General features: G+C 39.1%; 1 protein-coding gene across 10 annotated transcripts in view; it reads left to right on the plus strand.

Moving 5' to 3' along the window:
* Window positions 1–16698, plus strand: part of LOC126484604 (FK506-binding protein 5-like) — a 216535-nt gene extending 199837 nt beyond the window's left edge. For all 10 annotated transcript variants that reach the window (XM_050108171.1, XM_050108176.1, XM_050108179.1 and 7 more), the window contains one exon: window positions 15744–16698. In XM_050108171.1, the coding sequence (XP_049964128.1) occupies window positions 15744–15884 (141 nt within the window). In that variant the 3' untranslated portion in view covers window positions 15885–16698. The remainder of the gene's footprint in view (window positions 1–15743) is intronic.
* Window positions 16699–17435: the final 737 nt, after the last annotated feature.

Raw genomic sequence — 17435 nt, forward strand, 5'->3', positions numbered from 1 at the left:
CTTTGAGCAAGAGAACGGTGTCCCCCAGGGCAGTGTTTTAAGCGTTACCCTCTTTGCCATAGCCATCAACAGTATAACATCTACAGTGAGGAGTCCAGTACAGTGCTCCTTATTTGTGGACGACTTTGCTGTTTTCTGTTCCACCTCCAGTGTTGCAACCGTGAGCCGTCAGTTGCAGCTAACAGTGCGGCGGTTGGAGGAGTGGGCTGCAAAGACGGGTTTTCGGTTTTCTACTGATAAGTGTGTTTGTGATCATTTTAATCATTCTCGTCATCTTTTTACTTTGCCTGCCTTGCATATGGGGGATACTGCCCTGCATTTTAGAGACACAGTGTGGTTTCTGGGCCTAATTTTTGACTCCAGGTTGTCATGGCTGCCACACCTACGTGACTTGAAAGCCAGAACGCTGAAGGCACTGAACATCCTCAAGTGCCTCAGCCACAGGTCTTGGAGCGCGGACAGGGCACGTTTCCTTCAGTTTTATGGAGCTTTTGTGCGTTCACGGCTGGACTATGGGTGCACAGTATATGGGTCAGCGAGGCCATCTTATTTGCGGATCCTTGACGCTGTTCACCATGCTGGGATGCGACTGGCCACAGGTGCTTATCGGACCAGTCCCGTACCCAGCCTCTGTGCTGAGTCTGGCGAACTGCCACTTACCATCCGGCGGCAGCTCCTGCTGGTGTGCCAGGCTTGTAAGTTTCTTCCAGCTCCCAGCTCGCCTGCTCACCGTCTTGTTGCCCGTCCACCTCTGGACCGCCTTTTTTCCCGCCGTCCCCGGGCTACATTGCCGTTTGGGATCCATGTGCAACGTGTACTAGAGTCTCTCAGTGTGGAGTCTGTAAAACCCCAAATCCTGGGTTTTAACCGCCTGCCACCGTGGTTACTGAAGAGGCCCGGAGTGATTTTAGATTTGTTGCAGTACAAGAGAGATTGAACTCCTGCCACCGTTTTTAATGCAGCATTTTCTGCATTTTTATCTGAGCACCATGACTATGTAGCTGTTTTTACGGATGGGTCGAAACAGGGGGATTCTGTTGGTTGCTCAGTTGTTTTTCCATATCATGTCCTCAAGGTCCGACTGCCTCAGACTTTTACTGTCTTTGATGCAGAATTGTTTGCGATCTTGCGGGCACTGGAGCACATGAGACATTCTTCCTCTCCTAAATTTCTTGTCTGTTCCGATTCACTCAGTGCCCTTTACTCATTGCAACGTTTGTATCCGGCAGACAGAATCATCCAGACCATCCAGGATGCCCCCCTCCGGCTACAGCGACTGGGGAAGGTTGTAGCTTTCTGGGTTCCGGGGCATGTTGGCATTTCTGGGAATGAAAGGGCAGATCTCGCAGCCAAGGAGGCATGTCTTGCCCCACAAGTATCTCAGTGTGCTATCCCCTTGCATGCACTCACCTCGCTGTTGAGCTCACTGGTCATGCGTTGGTGGGAGGATGAGTGGTTGGAAGTGACTGACAATAAGTTCCGTATAGTCTAGCCCACAACTCGTGTGTGGTGTACTTCCTTTCAGCCCCATCGACGGGACGAGGTTCTCTTCACTCAGCTTCTAATAGGCCACAGCCCTATGACGCATGGCTTCCTGCTCCGGCGAGAGGACCCTCCAATGTGTGGTGCTTGCGGCGTCCAGGTCACCGTGCGCCACATTTTATTGGATTGCGTTTTATTTTCTGACCAGCGGGTCGCGGCTGACTTGCCAGCGGACCTGCCATCTCTTTTAGGCAACACTCGGACGAATGTGGTTAAAGTTTTTAAGTTCTGTGCCCTGTCAAATGTTTTTACAAAGATTTTAGGGAGAGGATTTTAATTTGCTCACTGTGTGACAAGCTCGCCCATATTTTATGTAAGTGGCCAGCCAATAACAATATCCCTTAACATTCTTGTTGCTATGTTTCCCCTTTCCTTAGGTTTTACTTTCTTATGTAGCATTTTCCTTCTTTTCCTGCTTTCTTTGAGTGTGTGCTTTAGTTTTCTTAGGTCTGCCCACATTTGTTCCTTTTAATGTGTGTCAGGGCGCTGATGACCTCGATGTTGAGCGCCCATAAGCCCCAACACACCACCAACACCATCTATCTTACCCCTAGTGATATACACCTCTACATGCACACATTTGTCCTCTAGCCATCCCTGCTTAGCTATTTTGCACTTCCTGTCAATCTCATTTTTGAGACGTTTGTATTCCTTTTTGCCTGCTCCATTTACTGCATTTTTGTATTTTCTCCTTTCACCAATCAAATTCATTATCTCTTCTGTTACCCAACAGGGTGTATACAGCCCGGGACATCCGGGAGATCCGGGGAAAACCCGGGAATTTTTTAGAATTCCAGGATTTTTCATTGTTTTAGATTTCAGTTAGTTTTGTAGGTTTGACGTGTAAGATCAGATACGCTGACAAAGAACTTTAGTCCACTACTGCTGAATAATACTGCAGCAATGAAACATAAATCAGAGAATAAAACCAAAATAAAAGTTTAGTTGGATAGAAAATGGGTAATTTACACAATGCACAGACCAGTTTGCCGACTCCTGAAAAGTGTCAAAGGCTTTAGGTCAAAGATTATGCAGTACGTCTGTAACAACTAATGTGCATTCGATGTGCGTGACGTCACAATTGTTTAAGTTTCTAACAGATCACCAGAAAATATTACGAATAGTGGCTTGAGATGCGTTACTTTCAAAGTAAATTTCCATGCAAGATGATTTATGTTACGTGTGAGAAGGTGCAGTGAATTTCTTAAATCACAGGGCATTATAACTCTCATTCAAAACGTAACACTTTGGGGATCAGCCATTTGAAAAATGTCGAGCCCAGAAGATAAGTCATTTATGCCACTATTTAAAATTTTACCGGCACATTCGTATTTGATATGACTTAACATGTAACACGCGCTACAAAAATACCGAGCTTCAGGTTAGTTTTCATATTTAATGTTGTTCTCTCATAGATAAAAAATTATGCAATTGATGCCAAAAAGTGTAATTGACCTTCAAAAAAATGTGGATAATGTGTTACTGAGAAATGTCACAAGTCTCTTCATGCCAGAACACTTCGACTTTTCTACGCAACTGATAATCATTTTGGCACGATTTTAATTGCCAAATTAGAGCCTGTTACTAGGCCTATGGACTTCCTGTCGTTGTAGGAGTAATAACAGTGGATGCCAACAGAGGATGCAATTCTCGTTCGTACATACACATCTGCTTACGAGTTAACCGGTGTAGAAACGCACTTAGCTGAGTTGAGCGAGCTCGGCGTAACTTCGTAACGTACTCGCCGCGGCCTGTCTTTCTCGTAGGCGCCGCAGCCTGTCTTTCTCGTAGGCCTCGTGCTCTGAATAACTGCCGTCATTCGCTAGCGAGGTCACGTGACATGAGCTATGACTGGCTGACAAAAGTGCATCGCTCAACGCAATCTCCATTTTAGAGTTTCGGAAGCTACCGCACTGTAATTTGTGGAATTTGTGTAAATACTTTCGCAATACGAAAATAATTGTCTCGCATCAAACAACTTTCCAAACGCATTGTTTTTCCAGGATTTCATTTCCTAAAGCGGTGGGACGTCCTCCGCTGGTATAAGACCTTTACGATTCAAAGGACTGATACGTTTTATAGCTCCGAGGGAAAGTATACTGTTACTTAACCCGGATGTATTTTCACCCGCTTTATACGCAATTTCATCTGGGAGAAATTGTGTTTTTAACCGGGAAATCCGGGGAAAATCCGGGAATTTTTTTTTTCTTGTCCACGTAGACACCCTGCCCAAGGATTTCTATTAGCCCTCATCTTTTTATCTACTTGATCCTCTGCTGCCTTCACTATTTCATCTCTCAAAGCTACCCATTCTTCTACTGTATTTCTTTCCCTCATTCTTGTCAATCGTTCCCTAACTCTCTCGCTGAAACCCTGTACAACCTCTGGTTCTTTCAGTTTATCCAGGTCCCATCTTCTCAAATTCCCATATTTTTGCAATTTCTTTAGTTTTAACCTACAGTTCATAACCAATAGATTGTGGTCAGAGTCCACATCTGCCCCTGGAAATGTCTTACAATTTAAAACCTGGCTCCTAAATCTCTGTCTTACCATTATATAATCTATTTGAAACCTGTCAGTATCTCCAGGCTTCTTCCATGTATACAATCTTCTTTTATGTGGAGTTAGTGGAAAATAACTGTTGTCTACTCATTGTCTCAACGGCATAGTATGTGTTACTTTGGAATAGTGTTTATTATTTAACCAATTACAAATCAGGTAACTGTTATAAAATGGTTACAAATGGTGATACTTGTATCCTTTAAATATAATTTTAATTTCATCATGCAGTAAATATATGTATATATTCACCAATTCTTCGGGGAAAATATACTTGTCCCCTTTTCCTTTATGATGTAATATTTTTAGATTATTCAATAATACAGTGACAGCAGGATCTTGACTTTGGTGTGTTTTTGTTAAACATACCTGCAGCTAGCTATGTTTTATCATCTTGGATCCTTTTCTTTTTTAGTACTGTAACACTTCTGAAACTAAAAATACTATTTGCTACTGCAAAAATCCATGAAACAATTTCAAGTCTGACTGCGTTCTTACAGTACACACACACACACACACACACACACACACACACAAAACACTTTCTCTCTCTCTCTCTCTCTCTCTCTCATATATATATTCTCCCCTTTGGGTAGCCATTTTGGCCTAGGTTTTTTTATATATTTTCATTGAAATGTCATTTTTTAAAATTAGATTATTTTTTCTTTCTATGTAAAATTAATTACTAATTTTTATTAGTAGAGGGTTATAAATACAAAATCAAAAAGGGGTAATGCAGGAGTAGGTTTAATAATGAATAAAAAAAATAGGAGAGCGGGTAAGCTACTGCAAGCAGCATAGTGAACGCATTATTGTGGCCCAGATAGACACGAAGCCCACGCCTACTACAGTAGTACAAGTTTATATGCCAACTAGCTCTGCAGATGAAGAAATTGATGAAATGTATGATGAGATAAAAGAAATTACTCAGGTAGTGAAGGGAGACGAAAATTTAATAGTCATGGGTGACTGGAATTCGACAGTAGGAAAAGGAAGCGAAGGAAACGTAGTAGGTGAATATGGATTGGGGCTAAGAAATGAAAGAGCAAGCCGCCTGGTAGAATTTTGCACAGAGCATACATAACTTAATCATAGCTAACACTTGGTTCAAGAATCATGAAAGAAGGTTGTATACATGGAAGAACCCTGGAGATACTAAAAGGTTTCAGATAGATTATATAATGGTAAGACAGAGATTTAGGAACCAGATTTTAAATTGTAAGACATTTCCAGGGGCAGATGTGGACTCTGCCCACAATCTATTGGTTATGAACTGTAGATTAAAACAGAAAAAACAGCAAAGAGGTGGGACTTTAAGGGAGATGGGACCTGGATAAACTGAAAGAACCAGAGGTTGTACAGAGTTTCAGGGAGAGCATAAGGGAACAATTGACAGGAATGGGGGAAAGAAATACAGTAGAAGTAGAATGGGTAGCTTTGAAGAATGAAATAGTGAAGGTAGCAGAGGATCAAGTAGGTAAAAAGACAAGGGCTACTAGAAATCCTTGGGTAACAGAAGAGATACTGAATTTAATTGATGAAAGGAGAAAATACAAAAATGCTGTAAGTGAAGCAGGCAAAAAGGAATACAAGTGTCTCAAAAATGAGATCGACAGGAAGTGCAAAATGGCTAAGCAGGGATGGCTAGAGGACAAATGTAAGGATGTAGAGGCTTATCTCATGAGTGGTAAGATAGATACTGCCTACAGGAAAATTAAAAAGACCATTGGAAAAAAGAGAACCACTTGCATGAATATCAAGAGCTCAGATGGAAACCCAGTTCTAAGCAAAGAAGGGAAAACAGAAAGGTGGAAGGAGTATATAGAGGGTCTACACAGGGGCGATGTTCTTGAGGACAATATTATGGAAATGGAAGAGGAGGTAGATGAAGATGAAATGGGAGATATGATACTGCGTGAAGAGTTTGACAGAGCACTGAAAGACCTAAGTCGAAACAAGGCCCCGGGAGCAGGCAACATTCCATTAGAACTACTGACAGCCTTGGGAGAGCCAGGCCTAACAAAACTGTACCATCTGGTGAGCAAAATATATGAGACAGGCGAAATTCCCTCAGACTTCAAGAAGAATATAATAATTCCAATCCCAAAGGAAGCAGGTGTTGACAGATGTGAAAATTACTGAACTATCAGTTTAATAAGTCACAGCTGCAAAATACTAACGTGAATTCTTTACAGACGAATGGAAAAACTGGTAGAATCTGACCTCAGAGAAGATCAGTTTGGATTCTGTAGATATGTTGGAACATGTGAGGCAATACTGACCCTACGACTTATCTTAGAAGAAAGATTAAGGAAAGGCAAACCTACATTTCTAGCATTGGTAGACTTAGAAAAAGCTTTTGACAATGTTGACTTGCAGGGGTAAAATACAGGGAGCGAAAGGCTATTTACAATTTGTACAGGAACCAGATGGCAGTTATAAGAGTCGAGGGGCATGAAAGGGAAGCAGTGGTTGGGATTGGAGTGAGACAGGGTTGTAGCCTATCCCCAATGTTATTCAATCTGTATATTGAGCAAGCAGTGAAGGAAACAAAAGGAAAATGTGGAGTAGGAATTAAAATCCATGGAGAAGAAATAAATACTTTGAGGTTTGCCGATGACATTGTAATCCTATCAGAGACAGCAAAGGACTTGGAAGAGCAGTCGAACGGAATGGACAGTGTCTTGAAAGGAGGGTATAAGATGAACATCAACAAAAGCAAAACGAGGATAACGGAATGTAGTCAGATTAAATCGGGTGATGCTGAGGGAATTAGATTAGGAAATGAGACACTTAAAGTAGAAAAGGAGTTTTGCTCTTTGGGGAGCAAAATAACTGATGATGGTCGAAGTAGAGAGGATATAAAATGTAGACTGGCAATGGCAAGGAAAGCGTTTCTGAAGAAGAGAAATTTGTTAACATCCAGTATAGATTTAAGTGTCAGGAAGTCGTTTCTGAAAGTATTTGTATGGAGTGTAGCCATGTATGAAAGTGAAATGTGGACGATAAATAGTTTAGACAAGAAGAGAATAGAAGCTTTCGAAACGTGGTGCCACAGAAGAATGCTGAAGATTAGATGGGCAGATCACATAACTAATGAGGAGGTATTGAATAGAATTGGGGAGAAGAGGAGTTTGTGGCACAAATTGACTAGAAGAAGGGATCGGTTGGTAGTACATGTTCTGAGGCATCAAGGGATCACTAATTTGGTACTAGAGGGCAGCGTGGAGGGTAAAAATCGTAGAGGGAGACGAAGAGATGAATACACTAAGCAGATTCAGAAGGATGTAGGCTGCAGTAGGTACTGGGAGATGAAGAAGCTTGCACAGGATAGAGTAGCATGGAGAGCTGCATCAAACCAGTCTCAGGACTGAAGACAACAACAACAACAACAACAACAATTTTTATTATTTAAACCTTCCACAACGACAGAACCATGGGACTGCAGTGGTATGATATGTTGAGAGTAAGAATGAATTTGCTGCAGACTGCAATTAAATGAGCTTCAATTTTTTTAGTTTGAACACGATCAATTTCGAGGCCACAAGTCTCTTCTTTAGACGTACCTGATACGTGTACATCAAATTAGTGTGTGCCATGTTTTTCTTAGAACCATGTCTTGTTATTGTCAATTGTCCTGCAGTAACGAGCACTATCAAAGAAGAGTCTAGAACATCAGTTACGAAGTGACACAGTCAGTGGCTGGCCAGAGAATAATCTTCAGAATTCTGTAGCCAGCCATTGAGCTTGTCACTGTGTGAGTGGTGTCGTGGGCCCATTACTACAGGGCAATTGTTGACAGCAAGACATGGTCCTAAGAAAAACATGTGACACATCGATATGACATGTATGTGTAAGGTACGTTTGAGGATGAGGCTAGTAGTCTCGGAATCTATCATGTTATAATTAAAAAATTGCATAATTGTTGCCATATCAGTTTGCAGATACAAATTTCTCAATTGAAAATGATTACTTTGTCTTATATACCTCAGACTGTAACTGTTGAGCTCTCAATGTCAACTACCTATTTATTAAAAAAACTGAAAATAATTTAATTGCAGTGTGAGACAAATTCAAACTTACTCTCATAATTTCTTTTTCATTCTACACTGAAGCACCAGAGAAACTGGTATAGGCACACGTATTCAAAAACAGACATATGTAAACAAGCAAAATATGGCGCTGTGGTTGGCAATGCTTATATAAGACAATCAGTGAGGGGTGCAGTTGTTAGATCACTTACTGCTGCTACAATGGCAGGTTATCAAGATTTAAGTGAGTTTGAACATGGTGTTATAGTCGGTGTAAGAGTGATGGGACACAGCGTCTCCGAGGTAGTGATGACCATTTCACAAGTGTACTGTGAATACCAGGAATCCGATAAAACATCAAATCTCGACACCACTACGGCCGGAAATAGATCCTGCAAAAACAATACCAACGATGACTGAAGAGAATTGTTCAACGTTACAGAAGTGCAATCCTTCTGCAAATTGCTGCAGATATCAGTGCTGGACCATCAACAAGTGTCAGTGTGCAAACCATTCAACGAAGCATCATTCATATGGGCTTTCAGAGCTGAAGGCCCACTTGTATACCCTTGATGATTATGCGACACAAAGCTTTACGCCTTGCCTGGGCCTGTCAACACAGAAATTGGACTGGAAACATGTTGCCTGGTCAGACAAGTCTCATTTCAAATTTTATCAAGTGAATGGACTTGTACGGGTATGGAGACAACCTCATGAATCCCTGGACCCTTCAAGTCAGCAGGGGACTGTTCAAGTCGGTGGAGGCTCTGTAGTTGTGTGGGTCATTTGCAGTTGGAGTGATATAGGACCCCTGATATGTCCATTGTGAATTCCAATGGACTTTGGCAATTCCAGCAAGACAATGCAACACCCCAAACATCCAGAATTGCTACAGAGTGGCTCCATGAACACTCATCTAAGTTTAAACATTTCCCCTCATCACCAAACTCCTCAGACATGAACATTATTGGGATGCCTTGTAACATGCTGTTCAGAAAAGATTCCCACTCCCTTGTACTCTTACGTATTTATTTATTTATTGTTCCGTGGGACCAATTTAAGGAGATGTCTCCATGGTCATGGAACGAGTCAATACATGAAATTATAACATGATATTAGAAACAGATAAAATGAAATATAAAAAAACATATTCAGGTGACAAGTCGTAAGTTTAAATGAAAAAAGTCAACAATGTAACACTGGAATTTGCTTAATTTTTTAGCTCTTCCAGGAGCTCCTCGACAGAATAGAAGGAGTGAGCCACGAGGAAACTCTTAAGTTTGGACTTAAAAGAGTTTGGGCTACTGCTGAGATTTTTGAGTTCTTGTGGTAGCTTATTGAAAACGGATGCAGCAGAATACTGCACTCCTTTCTGCACAAGAGTCAAGGAAGTGCATTCTACATGCAGATTTGATTTCTGCCTAGTATTAACTGAGTGAAAGCTGCTAACTCTTGGGAATAGGCTAATATTGCTAACAACAAAACGACATTAAAGAAAATATATACTGTGAGGGCAATGTCGGAATTCCCAGATTTTTGAATAGGGGTCGACAAGAGGTTCTTGAACTAACACCACATATAGCTCGAACAGCCCGTTTTTGAGCCAAAAATACTCTTTTTGAATCAGAAGAATTACCCCAAAAAATAATACCATACGACATAAGTGTATGAAAATATGCGAAGTAGGCTACTTTTCGTGTTGAAGTGTCACTTATTTCAGATACTGTTCTAATAGTAAATAAAGCAGCATTTAGCTTCTGAACAAGATCCTGGACATGGGCTTTCCACAACAGCTTACTATCTATCCGAACGCCTGGGAACTTGAACTGTTCCGTCTCGCTTATAATATGCCTATTCTGTCTGATCAAAATATCGGTTCTTGTGAAATTGTGAGTTGTTGTTGTGGTCTTCAGTCCTGAGACTGGTTTGATGCAGCTCTCCATGCTACTCTATCCTGTGCAAGCTTCTTCATCTCCCAGTACTTACTGCAACCTACATCCTTCTGAATCTGCTTAGTGTATTCATCTCTTGGTCTCCCTCTATGATTTTTACCCTCCACACTGCCCTCCAATGCTAAATTTGTGATCCCTTGATGCCTCAAAACATGTCCTACCAACCGATCCCTTCTTCTAGTCAAGTTGTGCCACAAACTTCTCTTCTCCCCAATCCTATTCAATACCTCCTCATTAGTTACGTGATCTACCCACCTTATCTTCAGCATTCTTCTGTAGCACCACATTTTGAAAGCTTCTATTCTCTTCTTGTCCAAACTAGTTATCGTCCATGTTTCACTTCCATACATGGCTACACTCCATACAAATACTTTCAGAAACGACTTCCTGACACTTAAATCTATACTCGATGTTAACAAATTTCTATTCTTCAGAAACGATTTCCTTGCCATTGCCAGTCTACATTTTATATCCTCTCTACTTCGACCATCATCAGCTATTTTACTCCCTAAATAGCAAAACTCCTTTACTACTTTAAGTGTCTCATTTCCTAATCTAATTCCCTCAGGATTACCCGATTTAATTTGACTACATTCCATTATCCTCGTTTTGCTTTTGTTGATGTTCATCTTATATCCTCCTTTCAAGACACTGTCCATTCCGTTCAACTGCTCTTCCAAGTCCTTTGCGGTCTCTGACAGAATTACAATGTCACCAGCGAACCTCAAAGTTTTTACTTCTTCTCCATGAATTTTAATACCTACTCCGAATTTTTCTTTTGTTTCCTTTACTGCTTGCTCAATATACAGATTGAATAACATCGGGGAGAGGCTACAACCCTGTCTCACTCCTTTCCCAACCACTGCTTCCCTTTCATGCCCCTCGACTCATAACTGCCATCTGGTTTCTGTACAAATTGTAAATAGCCTTTCGCTCCCTGTATTTTACCCCTGCCACCTTCAGAATTTGAAAGAGAGTATTCCAGCCAACATTGTCAAAAGCTTTCTCTAAGTCTACAAATGCTAGAAATGTAGGTTTGCCTTTTCTTAATCTTTCTTCTAAGATAAGTCGTAAGGTTAGTATTGACTCACGTGTTCCAACATTTCTACGGAATCCAAACTGATCTTCCCCGAGGTCCGCTTCTACCAGTTTTTCCATTCGTCTGTAAAGAATTTGCGTTAGTATTTTGCAGCTGTGACTTATTAAACTGATAGTTCGGTAATTTTCACATCTGTCAACACCTGCTTTGTTTGGGATTGGAATTATTATATTCTTCTTGAAGTCTGAGGGTATTTCGCCTGTCTCATACATCTTGCTCACCAGATGGTAGAGTTTTGTCAGGACTGGTTCTCCCAAGGCCGTCAGTAGTTCTAATGTAATGTTGTCTACTCCTGGGGCCTTGTTTCAACTCAGGTCTTTCAGTGCTCTGTCAAACTCTTCACGCAGTATCTTATCTCCCATTTCGTCTTCATCTACATCCTCTTCCATTTCCATAATATTGTCCTCAAGTACATCTCCCTTGTATAAATCCTCTATATACTCCTTCCACCTTTCTGCCTTCCCTTCTTTGCTTAGAACTGGGTTGCCATCTGAGCTCTTGATATTCATACAAGTGGTTCTCTTCTCTCCAAAGGTGAATTAGAAACTGTAAAAACTGAGTCTTACTGTGATTTAGCGTCAAATTGTTTTCCACAAGCCACGAACTTATTTCATGAACTACATTATTTGTTACTGTTTCAGTATTACACACAAGATCCTTTCCATATTTGGGGAAGTGGCAGTATGGACCAAAACAAGAAAAAAATATACAGTAAACGTGTGCTTTAAAATGCATACCTTAAAAGTTATGAGCATTTGTTCATTAGAAGAGTTATGATTCAAAGTAGCTAAGATGAAAAAGTGCTCATAGCTCTTAACATATGCATTTTAGAGCACATGTTTATTGGACATTTTTTTCTTGTTTTGATCCATACTGCCACTTCCAAAAATATGCAAAACAAAGAGCTTGCAGTTGAAGAGATTTGTTTCACAGTATCGAAGATGAAAAATTGCTCGTAGCTCTTAAGGTATGCATTTTCGACCCTATGTTTACCGAGACTTTTTTACTTCTAGTATCATGTACTTTCTACTGTATGTGTTTATGCCATTAATTATGATACACCCTGTATAAAAAAATTATACAAAATAACTAGGTATTACTGCCAATTTACTATAACAACTTCACCACATAAGTCATGTGCTTACTCAGCAACCAACTTTCCAACCTACATAAGGTAATTCATTGATTGATCCACAGGCCAGTAAATAAGGTCGGGGAAAGGACTTTTCAAGCCTTATATTGCCTTAGATATAACTGTCTTCTGTCAACTAATCCTGTCAATTCATGTTGGGATACAGATGTGGAATGAACTGGTCATTATAGTGTTTTATTAATGAATGTCATTACACCATTTCAAAATCTTAAACCAATTGACTGCAATATGACTTTCTTATAGTTCTAAATCTTGTTGAAACTGTACAAGCAGCTAATGAGAATCATCGGATACAGTCAGGAGATATTAACTTTTCTGTCAAAAATGGTTAGCCTACTTTGTCTTACTGCTCTTCAGACCCTCTCTGCTGAGCTCTCAATATCTTCTATCTAAAACTCCATTACTGTGAAAAGAAGAGAGCTTACATTGTACTTTAACATTATTGTAAAAATTCCAATACTTTTATACAATGTTTTTCAGTAGATAGTTTCTTTCTCTTTATTCTGAGCATGGTGCTGCTTCTCTGTGGACCTAAATGGGGAATGTACTTTTTAAGCTCAACAGTGAAGGCATCGTCCTCCCTTCCACCACACTGAAATAATAAAACAATACAATTACCAGCAAATATTACAATATAATACAACTAGTACTGACACTGTCCCATTCTTCATTATGTAAATAAGATGCTCTGACACATAAGGCTACGATGTCCTCTAGAATTTTTGGGGCCATTACATCTTCCATTATTTGTACACCTGAATCATTGTCATTTTGGTGATGACACTATATTAAGCCTCTAGTGCACACAAAATTCAACAGTGAATAAAGGAACTTCATGCAGCAAGTATGGACGGATGACGTAAAATAAGTTATAATAAGACTAAACTAATAGATAATCATGTCTAAGAAAACAATCCACTCAAGAAAAGGAGACAGAATGGCTAGCAAATATTTAACATCAAGCAGTGAAATTCCGTTACTATTTACACAAACATTTAAAAGTTTAAAATGCTCTAACCTACCTTTTAAAACTGTTAGTTTCTTGTTCACAAAGAATGAAAGGTAGGTTTGGGAATGTTGATCTCAGTACATTACTCTGCCAAGATACAACTTTCTCAAGTCAAGTCCCGAAATGACACACCCATCCCTGCTATACCTTGGTATACCACTCGCTGTCACCATCCTAACCTCCATAATACTCTTGTCAAAACAAATAACTTTCCCAGGCTGTTATTCCTACTCCAAAGTTCCCAGCACTTCAGTTATAACTGTTGTATAACCTTCTCCATGCACCCACCCACTTGCACCTACTCCTGTCTGACCACTGTCTTACTTCATCAAAGGCAGAGCAGAATGTGAAACCAAATGTGTTGTTTACCAGCCAACATGTGTTTACAGCACAGCTTTTTATATTGGTATGACGGCCACTAAACGGTATACAGGAATGGACATTAATTGCACAATCCTGCCACTTCGAATTTATCTAATTTATTATGCTTCTGATATGTTCCAAAAGGAAAGTTTTCATATTGTTATTAATCCATCCCAGTTAGTTTTGGTCTCTTATTCCATCTTTTTGTCTCATTCTGTTCTTCTACCATATGAAGGCTGAAACAGTTGCAGTGCTTATATGTGTGTGTGACCTGCTCCACTATATTTGAGCCCCCCACCCCACCCCTTCATCATAATCTCCCTCTAGCCTCAAAATAGATGGCTCCCTTCCAAAATGGGTCCACCTCCACAGCTCAGTAATCAGTGCATTTAAGTGAAATGCAGAGAACCCAGGTTTCATTCCTAGTACTGTCAGGGTTTCTTGGTGTAAGAACTGGAACGGAGTGCACTCAAACTTGTGATGCCAATTGAGGAGCTACTTGATTGAGAAGTAGCAGGACCAAGATCAAGAAAGCCAACAATGACTAGGAGAGTGGTATGCCCGTCCATACTGAAACTAAATGACATCATTGGTAGAGGATGGCATAGTGGTTGATCGGCACCAGTTGTTCCATCTTGGCCTGAATGTGGAGCTTTGCATTGAATGCTCTCAAACTGGGATACAAGTGACCTCCACCTCCTGTGTAAACTTTCTAAATGTATCCCACTTTCCTTCTGTGAAAAGAACTAACAGTTCCAAAACTTTTTCTACTAGTAAACGTGTCTCTTATCATCCACAAATTGAATAGAAAACCATGCAGTTTACAAAATATGGTTATAGAAACACTAACCAAGTGTTTGTAACTGAGAGGAGAGCAAAAGAAATAAAGGTAGGTTACCAGTTCGTAGAACTCAAAAGTGACTGAGCTTCACCACACTGTAGATGTTCATACATTTGTTTGAATTTGCAGTGCCCACATTGATTGTATGCTCCCATGTGCTGATGTGAATTCAATATATGGGAAAATTCTTGTGTGAAATCTTTCCTTTCAACTAAATCCTTGAAAACTGTTTTCAGTACCAAACTTTGACAACACTGTCAACTTCATACTTGTAGCATCAGTCTTATCCTGGCTTCACTGTTTTGTGTTCAGTAACATGGTGACAGATTTAGTCTTCCAGTTATCTTGATATTCGGTTCTCCTTGACTTGAAGCATGAATTTAGCATTGGGAAAGAGTACATGTAAAATTGACACAAGTTGTATAGGGTAATTGCCATCGTAACAACTGTAATAAAAGTCTTATTAAGACCAGACATGTTTCACTTTATTTTAAAGCATCTTCAGTTGTCAGTTTTTTTTCCCACATGTGTGTGTTGAATATTTGCACGCAGAACTTTCACTGCACTTTTGCACACAGAACTTTCACTGCACTTAACATATTTACACTTATGCACTACAAAGTATCACTGTCCTCTCTCCACTTTGCATGAGGACAGTGATTCTTCCCAACACAGAAGTACTTGGACTGTAAAATTTAAGTTTCTTCTCATTAGGCAACTGTTATGCACTACATAATTAAATTAAATCTGTGTTACCAGTATTGCTTTCATTGTGTACTGTAGTGGTTTTTTTTATTACTCCCAAAGTAAAAGGGTCCTCAGTCCCTTGCAAAGTTACTTGATCACCATCACACCCTGAAGACATGCATCATCCCTTGACATGGATCACCACATGAAAATAAATAATAAATTTGCACAGTAGTTGCACTATCCTATAAAATAATACATTATAGCGTTTTATCGTTTGTATCACTTGTCAGAAAGGTAAATGTAAGGTTAATCATCACTCTTCTGGAGTGACTTATAACACCGCATTACACATGATCTTTTTTCTGTATTACTTTATGTTAGTTAGGTAGAGTTGTAGGCTGCTACTGTAGAATAGTGAACTCCTTATTGCATCTGATACATAAAAATTCACTAAACTGAAATAGCTTATTTTCTAGCATATAACTTTTTAAAAATTCTTTGTAGGAAGATGAGCAGGATGTTATGGAGAACCAAGGGGACATTTGGAATGGTGATGTGCATTCGGAGGAGGATGAAGAGGAGGAGGAGGAAGAGGAAGCAAGTGAAGATGAAGCAGAACTACATCCCCATCCAAATGCACAGTAGTGTGACAGCTTCAAATAATGTGCACAAAAACATAACTGTTTTTGTTTGTCAGTTAAAATTCCAAGGACAATTGGAATCTCAATTTTCTCACATCTGAAAATTGCAGGAGTATTCTGTTTTGGAGGAACTTGATTTTATATTGCTATGAGTTGATTACAAAATTAAACAGTAGTCTTTTAGAAAATTGTTTTACTTATCTAGTCACTCATTGGGCACAGTAGTGCACCATTATACACTACTTTCTGATCCTGGACAATAGTTTTGTTACCATAGTCACTACATTTCTACAAAAAGATGTCTTGACTTCATGGAAAAGGTGTAAGAATCAGTTCATTAGCAGTTTCACTCACATAATTTACAGAAAATTAATTTCAGCACATCTCCTCATAATACAGTTTACTTTGTAATAATGCTAATGCTGAAATTATAATTAAAGGAATATTGTTATCACAAAACAGTATTCAAATAATTTTGATTATGTAATTAATTCTTTTTTTTATAGGCTGAGGGCTGACTTCTTCAGTACAATAATGAAAATACTTTGAATGTCATATTGTATTCTTTAGTGTAAGCCTTAAACTGTGCCAAATTTTTTCATATTACCAGAATTTTTAAACATTATATTTAAATTTTTCATGTTGATAAGTAGAGCTTTACAATGATTTACTGTGATGTATGTGGATGGTGTTAAGAGATTGCATAAAAATATTTGTTAAATATAATGATGCTTCTATATATGAAAATGTTGCAAACTACTACGTATTGTAAACAAATTTATTATTTATCTACATGAAATAAATTAATCGAAAATTAATTTTGTCTTGCTTTTTCCCCATTATTTAATATGTGTTTTGTGTATGGTGATCGAAGAATGTGATTTTCTGTCAACAGATTACAAGTATTATACTCTTTCTAATAATCTATACTTAGGTCTGGCCTATAAGTATACTGCAAATATTTTTTGTCAGTTGACTGTAGTAGTAAAAAGGGTGATAAAAAAAACCCAAATAACTACAGACACTTTTCAGTAGCACCAGTTGTATTCAAGATAATAGAAAATTGCGTGCATAAGCAGATATACAGCTATTTTGAAAGCAACAAAATTTTAAATGAACAACAGTTAAGATTTAGGTCTCACTGATCAGCCGTAAAAGGCTGACTGAAGCAAAACGTATGACTTAGTGTCACATGCCACAATCATCAAAAAGTTAGAATATTATGGCATAGAAGATTAATCACTAAGTTTATTCAAATATTTGTAAGCAGTATGTTGCATAAGCAGATCATCAGCAGTACCACCAATCAAAAGAGAAATCCCCCAAAGATCTGTTCCTAGATGTTTCCTGTTTATTGTCTGCATTAGTGACTTTTCGAATTAGGTACAACATAACAATAAAATTATTATATGCTGATGACATGACACTAATAACCACAGGCGAGACTGTACAAAGTGTGCTAGCTAAAAGCAGAGAAATAATACTAGTGTCAGACCAATCAGCCATGCATAAAACAGACAAAAAACAGAAGAAGTAATTTTAATGTAAAGGCAAC

The sequence above is a fragment of the Schistocerca serialis genome, chromosome 6 (assembly GCF_023864345.2).
Source record: "Schistocerca serialis cubense isolate TAMUIC-IGC-003099 chromosome 6, iqSchSeri2.2, whole genome shotgun sequence".
Taxonomy (NCBI): domain Eukaryota; kingdom Metazoa; phylum Arthropoda; class Insecta; order Orthoptera; family Acrididae; genus Schistocerca; species Schistocerca serialis.